Source organism: Alligator sinensis, unplaced genomic scaffold (assembly GCF_000455745.1).
Source record: "Alligator sinensis unplaced genomic scaffold, ASM45574v1 scaffold84_1, whole genome shotgun sequence".
Lineage (NCBI taxonomy): Eukaryota > Metazoa > Chordata > Crocodylia > Alligatoridae > Alligator > Alligator sinensis.
In genome coordinates, this window is record NW_005842268.1 from 595,459 (window position 1) to 606,304 (window position 10,846).

A 10,846-nucleotide genomic window follows, 5' to 3' on the forward strand; every position below is an offset into this window, starting at 1 on the left:
GGTTTGAGCATCCTTGCTCTAAATGGTTCTTGTATGCATTTGTTTTATATTTACCTTCTGACAAGCTGATATCATGTAAGGTTCAAGTCACAAGAAACTGCTTACTTGGATCGTAACCTGTCACGTTCTTACTTTTTTTTATTTTAAGGCATGTACACATATGCTGTAAAGGCTGCACATGGATGTTCAGTTTTTCCTGGGAGAGTCACTGCTCTCCTACTAAAATCCAAATGTTCAGGATTTTTTCTCCCAGATCAAAATTGGCTGCTCTGGGAGAAAAATAACCCAGGAACAACCAGGGGTTAATCATTCATGGCAGAGTGCTCTTTTGAGAGAAGCCATAGCAGAATCCTCTAGCATCCCAGGGTACTTTTTCTGTCCCCTTGGGAGACTGTGTCACTTGCTGGTCAGGCAGGGAGCAGAACATGTCCCCTTCATAGTCCCCATGTGCTGCAGGGAGACACAGGCTGACCCTAAATATTCTGGGTCAGTCTGTCAGGGCTGCCCTGTGCACTGTTGCCATCTGTCTCCAGGCAGACCGAAGGAGCCTGCAGAGTGCACCGAGATGTGTGTACAGGTGCCCTCTGGCGGTACGGCATTATCACTCCAAGTATTTTGCTCTTCAGGGGCTTAGCATTCAAATATCTGTTCAGGCATCTCTGGGTAAATTTTTTCTACCAAAAAAAACAAATCTGAGAGAATTCTGTCAGATCATTCGATCATGTGTTTGAAGCCAGAATGAATAGCCAAAGCAATAATATATGCTATGATAATAGTGATAGATGATAATCTGTATTGTGAATTTAAGAATCAAAGAAATGCACAGCTGTAATCAAATCCTTGCTTTTAGGAATCAAGTGCATCTCTTATATGAATTAAGACCCTGTCATACTTAAGTAGACTTCCCAGAAGAATCCAGTGTGAAATAGAAATCAGTCCTGTGGTTTTTTTCAGTGAAAGTATTCTGGGACAGGCCATGTCTGTGAAACAGCTTAATCAACTAGCACCCAACAGTCTGGTGTTAGAGGCTCCTAACTCCTTAAATGGATTACATAGCCCAGGGCTTTCCAACTGGTGGTGTGTGGGCCACACCGAGCCTGCAAGAGATTAACATTCAGTCTGCAGGCTCTTGCCCAACTGTTGCTCTCCGTATAGCTCCTGTTGCTGTGGTGGCTGGGGATCTCTGGGGCAGAGCAGCACAGGGGGTAAGGGTCTAGTGAGACTGCTGTCCACACAGTGGCAAGGGGGGGTGTTCACACTGGCTGCACAGTAGTCACATGGAGGGGGGAGGCCTTGCACTGCCCTCATGAGCTGCTGGAGGGTTGTGCTTTCCATATGGCTGAAGTCCTGGGGAACCCACTCAGTGTCTAGCCCAGGGCCTGTAACTGGTATGACATGCAGCCCCTGGCCTTTCAGAAGCTGCACAGCCCTGATGTAACCCATCTCTTCTAAATTCTCATTATCTGTGCTTGCAAATGGATGTATGTATATGCCTACTTTTAATTGTAGCTGTTATATGAGTTTGAAATAGCTGCTGAACATGATCCTTTATTGCGAGGGTATGGCCACCTAATATAATTGTCCTCTTATATCTTCCTGGAAATTAAGATTAGTTGATTTTAACATACAATTAAAAATAATTAAATTTTTTTAGAGAATTCAGGGAATTGCAAAGATGATATAAAGCTTTTCACATGCTGGTTATTAGTGACTACAGGCTGATTGGCTCTTTCCTATTGTATGGAATGGGTGTCAGATTTCTGGCATGTGGGCTGGCTTTGGCCCACAGAGCTGTTTCAGGTGGCCTGAAGGGCAGGGCATTCAGGGGCAGGGCCTGCTGCCAAAATTTAGGGCATGGAACCCTGATGGGTATTCATGTCGGTGGGGGGGACAAGCAATGGCTGTGTTAACCCACCACTGCAACCACTTGCTCCACTGCTGTGTTTTGATCTGACGTGCAGTGAGTGAGCAAGTCCTATGGTCTGACCTGGAAGGAGTCTGCTGCCAGGCAGGGCAGAGCGAGTATGACACCCTTAGTAAAGAAAGCTTTTTTCTAATCTTAGTCCAATTACTAGTTAATCTGTATCAGCCTTTAGTATAGAGGCTAAGAACTAAATGGGCACAGAAACTAAGCTGTTTTAGAGTGAGCCTCTGCATGTTAGAATTCAAGCACATTGTATATAGTAGTAATTTGAGCAAACTGTTGCTGTTGATTTCCACACTGAACTTTTTCTGCATAAGTTTGAAGACTTCCATTTCCAGGACTTCTTACTTCAAATGTTTTGAGAGCATTACATTCACTAAACTCCCTCACCCCTCTCTCTTCCCACAAAACTTTCAGTTAAATTCATCAGTCCATCTGTTCCATCATGAAATAATTTCCTGCTTGCCCCCCAGAGCTTTAGAAAGCCACTAAGGACAGTTTATCTTCTGTTTTTAGAAGGTGGAGCCAGTCTGCTTTAACTGACTAGGTACAAGGGTTGTAGAAGGCTTCTGTCAGAATCTTCTCTGTAGCTTCTCTATGTTGCTAATAACTATTCAAGTTAATAAACAGTACACACATTATTTTAATACCATTTGAGTCTCAGTAGGAAGCTTCAATTAACTCCTTGGTTCTGAGAATTGATTTTGTGCAGTAACCCACATGGCATTGGGATAGATGATTGACACTAAAAGTAAATGTATATTTCTGGCTCCCTAAAGCTCATTTCAGTAAAATCAATTACTAATCACTTTTAAAAACAGCATTTTATTCTCATTAACTTTAACTTTAATAGCAGAGGAAATGCTTTTACATTTTCTGGAAAGTTTCATTTTTCATTTTAATGTTGTAGCTGAAAATACTGTAGTGAATAGGAGAGACTATCATTCAGGATAAAATTTTCAAAAGTCCATATGTCTTGACTTTCAGTGAGACTTAAACACCTACGTCACCTCTGTGTGCTTTTGAAAATTGTGGTTTAAAATTAAAATATAGCCTTGTGTGTACAATAGAAATAACCATCTGTAATTCTCATCACAGCATTTCATGTGCAAATAGGTTTTGAAAAAAAAAAAGGAATTGATAGTCAAGAACCAAATGTTTGTATATCCCACATGTGCTGGTCAGGTGAAAGAGGGCTTGAAATTGCAAGTATAGTTCCTAAGTCCTCCATCTGTTTAAAGACTGCTTGAGAAGTTAAGTAGTCATGGAGTGAGTGGTTGTGGATGGAAAAATAGTTGAGAGACAAAAGAAAAAAACAACAGAGTAGGATTAGGAGGTAAGGTCTTTCATCATGATAGAAGGATCAACTGCAGGTCGGCTCACAGCTCTGCATTAGAGTTCATGTTTAATAAATTAAATGATCTGGAAAGCTAAGATGAGTAGCGAGGAAACAAAATTCTCAGAAAACAATTATTTGTGTTGGGACTAAAGTGAACTTCAAGGATTCAGTGTGACCTAAACAAGCTAAGTGAATGGTTAAATTTTAAATGTCAATGAATGAAAAGCAGTGCATATTGGAGGAAAACATCTAAACTGCTGATTTCCTACAAAGTTATCAATTGTATCAATTTAAGGAAGATAGTTGGTGGTATCACCAAAGGTAGCTCAAGGAAGATTGCTGCTCACTGTGCTACTGTGGTTGAAAATGCTAAATTAAATTAGGTTGCCTAAAGAATGGGATAGAGAACAAGAAGGATAATGTTGCAGTGTGTTTGTTGGAGTGGCCTCATCTGAAATTTTGTGTTCAATATGGTCACTTCATCTCAAAGAGGATATTTCAGAACCTGAGGGGTTCAGAGAAGGATGCCAAGAATAATTAAGGGTATGGAAACCTTTTGATGTGAAAAGAGATTGAAAACATGGGAGGAGGAAAGAGAAAAGAGGGAACTTGACAGAAACATATTTAACAGGAGGAGACTAGTAAATGGGGACTTGTTTTCTACCAGTCTCTGTATGTAGGACCAAGGAGATGTTGAAAGAAATATAAAAATGTTAAAAAGCAATAGCATAATTTACACTGTGGAACTCACTGTTACGCAAAGGTCATTGAGGCCAAGACTATATATAATAAGATTCAGAAAGGAATTGGACATGGGTATTACAAAGTTGTTTACAAAATTATTTAATAATAATTTGTGGAAGGGATGTTAACCATATGTTTCACTAAAGCCAGTCTTTAACAGTTAGAGGTCAGGAGGAGACCCAATGCAGAATTGGCAGGCTATTCCATACCTGTCTAGTTCTTACATCATCCTCTGAGGCATCTAGAGCTACTATTGGAAGTAAGATGCTGAACCATAGGTGCACAGGCCTTATTTAGTGAGAGAGTTCCTATATTTCTGTGTGATTAAAATATGCAGTTTTCTATACAGGTTAAACCATATAAATATTACCTCCATTTTGCTACTGTATATGTATATTGAGAAATGTGGTAAAATAATTTCACCAATTAACTACCGAAAAATTGAATATTTAAAAATGAGATGATTTTCAGTCTGTCATAATGTCAAATTCTTTCTTAGAATTTTTTTTTTCTTTTCAACAGTATCTTTACAGGATATCAATATGAAAAAAGCATTCAAAAGTTCAACAATACAGGACCAGCAGGTGGTTTCAAAGAACAGTATTCCTAACCCAGTGGCTGACATTTACAATCAGAGTGACAAACCACCTCCATTGAATATTCTTACACCATATAGGTATGGATACTTTCTATGTCTAAACTCTTGGGCATGTCATTTAATTGTAAATATAGAATGAGCAGTGTAGACAAGATTGGGTGAATGAGTAAAACAGTCTATCTAGAGGCTTTTCTGAGCAGAAGGGTCAGGTCTGTCCTCAGGTAATTGAATGACTCTTCCCCAAGTGGCAAGATAATGCAAAGTTAATGTGTGGAATAGGGAGAAACAAACAATGCGAAGTCCGATCAGATTTAGCTGCATAATTTACTAATTTACAGGCATTAATATAGTTTGTATTTGAAAAGTAAACAGTAATGTTGATTTGTTTTTTGGAATGTTTTACTGTCAGTGTGAAAATAGCCCCTTGACATAATTTTATAAAGCTTGATTTTCAGCACTTTGCAAATGGAAGGAGATATGTAAATATTTGATATAGAAGATGTACAGTCCAAGCACAGGAATGTGATCCAGGCATTTCTCTAAGTTCTTAATATTATCTTTGTAATAACATCCTCTATAGTCTTGGACAAGTCTCCTAACCTCTGCCTTGGTTTATCTATATGTGAAATGTTGGTATTATCAAACTCCTGGTAGTGTTGTAAGTTATAGCCATGCTAAAGGCTCTTAGCTGATGACTATGTTTTTAAAAAAAAACCCATCTCTGGATGTTGCAGTAGACAAACATCTTAATTATATGCCTGCCTGTGCAAGTAAGTCCTTTTCTTGACCACATGGGCTAGTCTAGTAATATAGTGAGCACTACCCAGGGAGTAGCAATGCTATTAAAATGGTGTCTTATATCAACTGGTACTTTTAAAAAGCATTGGTAGTAGTTTTATGATGTCTAGAAATAACTGTTTTGTAAACATACAGAACTTTCTTATTATATGTAAAGAACTTTTGAAACTAGAAGGTAGAGCTGGCTGATTTTGTATTAAGTCTGCAATATTGGGAATTCTTTACTTAGTAACCAGTAGGTAAGTGGATATGTATACTGAAAATAAACTGAAAACTACCACCTATGCTATATAGCATCTGCTTCAGTAATTTGCTGGTAACATGTCAGACCTAAGCCAGACCACCTTTGAAACTAGCCAGTGGCTCAACCTGGAGTGTCAAAAGCCTTGCTAAGGTCAAGGTACATCACATACACTGGTCTTGCATCCACAGAGCCAGTCATCTCATCACAGAAGGCAATCAGGTTGGTCAGACATGACTTGCCTTTGGTTGAATCCATGCTGACTGTTCCTAATCGCCACCTTCTCCAAGTGCTTAGAAATAGATTTCTTGAGGACCTGCTTCATGATTTTTTCCAGGGACTGAGGTGAGACTGACTGGTCTGTAGTTCTCTGGATCCCCCTGCTTCCCTTTCTTAAAGAGGGGTACTATATTTGCCCTTTTCCAATTGTCTGGGACCTCTCTCCATCTCCATGAGTTTTCAAAGATTATGGCCAACAAGTGCCTCTGCAGTCCCATTGGCCAACTCCCTCAGCACTTTTGGGTGCATCCTGTCTGGCCCCATGGACTTGTACACATCTAGCTTTTCTAAATAGTCCCTAACCTGTTCTTGACTGCCCACCTTCTCCCCAAACTGTGCTGCCAGGTGCAGTAGTCTGTGAAGACCGAAGTAAAAAAGGTACAAGTACTTAAGCCTTTTCTGTATCCTTTGTCACTAGATTGTCTCTCCCATCAGGGAAAGTAAAGGACCCACACTTTCCTTGGTCCTCCTTTTGTTGGACATACTTGTAGAAACCCTTCTTGTTATCCTTCAAGTCCCTTGCTAGCTGCAACTCCAATTTTGCTTTGGTCTTCCTGATTTTATGGGATCCTAGTTTTCTGTTTAAAAATCCCAAATTCTCTGATTAAAACCCCCCCACAAAATCCATGTTTTTCTATGATTAGAATGAAATGCTGCTTTCTTGTGTGTGCATGCTCTCTCTCAATAGATAGCAGCATTTCATTTATATATAGCATTTAGAATTTACTTCACTTAGGAAATTTTAGAATTTACTTTATTATAATGATTGAGGCACTGGTATGCTTCCAAATTGCTTTAAAATTTTAAATATACCAATAAAACATTGTGTTCAACTGATATCTCGTGTGCGTGCATGCATGCATGCGCACTCGTGTGTGTGTGTGTGTGTGTGTGTGTAGTAGTATTTCTCTCTCTCTCTCTCACATACTCACAATCACACACATTCTCTCTCTCTCTCTCTCTCTCTCTCTCTCTCTCTCTCTCTCTCTCTCTCTCTCTCTCTCTCTCTCTCTCTCTCTCTCTCTCTCTCTCTCTCTCTCTCTCTCTCTCTCTCTCTCTCTCTCTCTCTCTCTCTCTCTCTCTCTCTCTCTCTCTCTCTCTCTCTCTCTCTCTCTCTCTCTCTCTCTCTCTCTCTCTCTCTCTCTCTCTCTCTCTCTCTCTCTCTCTCTCTCTCTCTCTCTCTCTCTCTCTCTCTCTCTCTCTCTCTCTCTCTCTCTCTCTCTCTCTCTCTCTCTCTCTCTCTCTCTCTCTCTCTCTCTCTCTCTCTCTCTCTCTCTCTCTCTCTCTCTCTCTCTCTCTCTCTCTCTCTCTCTCTCTCTCTCTCTCTCTCTCTCTCTCTCTCTCTCTCTCTCTCTCTCTCTCTCTCTCTCTCTCTCTCTCTCTCTCTCTCTCTCTCTCTCTCTCTCTCTCTCTCTCTCTCTCTCTCTCTCTCTCTCTCTCTCTCTCTCTCTCTCTCTCTCTCTCTCTCTCTCTCTCTCTCTCTCTCTCTCTCTCTCTCTCTCTCTCTCTCTCTCTCTCTCTCTCTCTCTCTCTCTCTCTCTCTCTCTCTCTCTCTCTCTCTCTCTCTCTCTCTCTCTCTCTCTCTCTCTCTCTCTCTCTCTCTCTCTCTCTCTCTCTCTCTCTCTCTCTCTCTCTCTCTCTCTCTCTCTCTCTCTCTCTCTCTCTCTCTCTCTCTCTCTCTCTCTCTCTCTCTCTCTCTCTCTCTCTCTCTCTCTCTCTCTCTCTCTCTCTCTCTCTCTCTCTCTCTCTCTCTCTCTCTCTCTCTCTCTCTCTCTCTCTCTCTCTCTCTCTCTCTCTCTCTCTCTCTCTCTCTAGGTATCAGTTGAACACAATGTTTTATTGGTATATTTAGATTTATGTTTAGAATTTTAAAGTAATTTGGAAGCCTACCAGTGCCTCAATCATTGTAATAAAGTAAATTCTAAATACCTATATCTTTTGGCATTTGATTTTGGTTTTTTATCATAGAAAGTCAGAGATCCCCTTCCCCACTTTGCTCACCAGGACTTGGGTCCAGCTGTGGATGGCCCCCTTCCCTGCTGCTTTGTGGTGATGAGCAACCCAGATATGCTGATGCCCTGCCCCTGCCCATGCTGTTGCCTCTCACTCGCAAGCCATAGCCCTTCGTCCCATTGGTGTCCCTCACTCTCAACCCACAGCCCCCAATCCCCAGCCCTGCTGCTGCCCCTCACTCCCGTTGCTTCACAGGTGCTGGCCACAGCTGGCCAATAGCACCCAAGCCCCAGCTGCCATGCACATGAGAAGCTTCCCTCCCCCTGCAGGGGGCATGGCCCAAGTGGATCTGAGCAGAGCCTGTGGGGGCTGAGGGGAGGATGTGAGCTGCCCACAGCAGGGCTTGGGGCTCTCCCTCTGGAGACCTCTGCGGACCCAGTGCAGAGGGGTGGATCAGGGTGGGGAGGCTTAGTGCTGCCATTACCAGGAGCCCTGTACCAGCCACACCACCATGGTGAAGCACCCCCTGCCCACCTGGCAGAAGTGGGAGGACATGACTCTGCAGTGCTGCTGCTGCCCTTGCTGCTGTCAGGTGGGCAGGGGGTGCCTCACTCTAGCGGTGTGGCTGGTGTAGGTTTCCTGCTGGTGGCGGCAGCAGCATTGAGTCTCCCTGCCCCACTCCAGCCTCCCATGCCAGGTGCTGCCCACTGGGCCATGGAAGCAGCCAGGCTGGGGCCCCATGGCCTGCTGTGGGTGCACAAATGTTGGGGGGGGCATGTGCTACCCCCGGATGCATCACAGAGAACTGCTTCCCCCCCCTTCTCCCCGCCCCCAGTTCCCCATGGCTCCATCACACTCCCTGGCTGAGTCCTGTGGCTGTGCATTTCCGCCCTGGGCACTGCCCTGGCTGGGCAGAACCCCCAGCCCCAGCCACCAGCTGTGCCCTATTCCCTCCCTCACTGTGGCAGCCACCACCTCAATCTACGCCCCCTCATGTCACCTATGCTCCCCCATCCCAGATTTACTTGTGGGAGCCGTTCTGCGCTGCTGCCTGGGTCTGTATTCCCAGCCACATGCATCTCACTCCTTCTAGGCCTTTGCAGGCTGAAACTCTGTCAGCCTGCATAGGGAAACCTGTGATTTCCCATGGTTTTCTCCTTCAATGGAGAAAATCCACATTTTTCTCCTCTGAAGGAGACAACCTGCTTTTTTCTGTGGCAAACAATAAACCCGGATCCCTGCTGATTTCACCCCTGCACGCCTGACTAATACTTTTATACTCCTCCCAAGTTGTTTGTCCAAGTTTCCACTTAAAAGCTTCCTTTTTGTGTATGAGTTCACTGAAGAGTTCCCTGCTAAGCCAGGCTGGTCTTGTGCCGTACTTGCAAGTCTTTCTGCACATTCGGATTGTTTGTCCGTGTACCTTCAGTAAGGTTTCTTTAAAGTACAGCCAACTGTCCTGGACTCCTTTTCCCCTCAGATGGTCCTCTCAGGGGATGCTGCCCATGAGTTCCCAAAGTGAGTCAAAGTCTGCTTTTCTGAAGTCCAGAATCCATATTCTTCTGCTCTCCTTCCATCTTTTCCTCAGGATCCTGAACTCAATCATCTCATGGTTGCTGCTGCCCAAGTTGCCATCCACTACTACATTCCCCACCAGTTCCTTCCTGTTTGTGAGCAGCAGGTCAAGAAGAGCATGGCCCCTAATTGGCCTTTCCAGCACCTGTACCAGGAAGTTGTCCCCAACACTCTTCAAAAACTTCCTGGAGTTCCTGTGCACTGCTGTATTGCCCTCCCAGCAGATGTCAGGGTGATTGAAGTCCCCTATGAGAACCAGGTCTTGTGATCAAGAAACTTTCTTTAGTTGTTTGAAGAAAGCCTCATCCATCATATCCTCCTGGTCTATAATAGATCCCCACCGCAATATAACCCTTGTTGCTCTCCCCTCTGACCCTAACCCAGAGATTTTCAACATAGCCCTCCATTAACTCTAGTGACAGTAAGCAGAGGCTGCAGCAAGGAAGATCAGCCCTCTGAGCTAAAGCAGCTGGCTGGATCAGCCAGAGGTAGTGGGCATGCTATTAGCAAATTGCAGAGTGCATCATACAGTTGGGGAGTCAGCGCATGCCTAGTAAAATGCAGACTGGATCAAACCTTCACAGACAGAATCCAATCCCTTTGTGGACTGGATCTGGTCCGTAGGTTGCCAATCCCTGTACTAGGTAGTAGCAGGAAACTGAATGAGGTTGTCACTGACTTAACGTAAGTGAAGGCTGAAGAATATAATGATTATTGTTTTACTCTATTCAGTCATTGCGAGATCTTTTTTGCTTCTGCTTTGCTCCTTTTCACCTTACTTTTTCCTGGCTAATAAACTGGTCTGGTAAGCAGTAAAAGTAGCACTTCATTTCCTAGTTTCCATTAGATTTGCTATAGTCTGTAATGTAGGATTCTCCTTTTAAAGCCATATGAACTTACAGTATTTTTAGTTTATCCCTTAAATTTCTTTGGGTAATAGATTGCTGCAGTATGAGAAGCTGTTGAATAAAACAAAGCTCATGGACTGATGTTACTTTTATATCAACATAAATGCTACAGCACTTTGAAATGTAGTAATACAGGTGTAGATGGACAGATGTGCAGAGCTGCTAGCTGGAACACTGTAAAGTCACTGTGAAGCATTCAGCAACATGCTTTCCTGCCAGGGAGTGTTAGGGGGTTGCTTGGCCCTGTGACGCTACTCCCCTACCAGGCTGTTTCTGTGTGATCCTGGTTCCACACTCACTGACAGCTGTGAATCCCTGAGACTAGGATGTCAGCAAGCATGGAACCTGGACTGAGACCAGGATTATCCACGGTGGGCAGAGCTGCGGTCTGTCGTGAATCAGAGCAGCAGCCGGCAGCCACCTGACTCACACCGGAGTGTTTAGGTTTAGAGCTCGGCAGGCGGGGAGGGATGGATGGAGTGGGAAT

The 10,846-nt window shown here is 43.6% G+C and overlaps 1 protein-coding gene across 3 annotated transcripts in view; it reads left to right on the top strand.

Annotated features, from left to right (window-relative positions):
- WASF3 (WAS protein family member 3) overlaps positions 1–10,846 on the top strand; it is a 162,841-nt gene that overhangs the window by 132,114 nt on the left and 19,881 nt on the right. For 2 of the 3 annotated variants that reach the window (XM_014521868.2, XM_014521869.2), the window contains exon 1: positions 4,535–4,683. The exons of the other annotated variant lie outside the window; for it this stretch is intronic. In XM_014521868.2, the coding sequence (XP_014377354.1) occupies positions 4,550–4,683 (134 nt within the window). In that variant the 5' untranslated portion in view covers positions 4,535–4,549. Of the gene's footprint in view, positions 1–4,534; positions 4,684–10,846 lie in introns of those variants that run through there. 3 annotated transcript variants of the gene reach the window in all.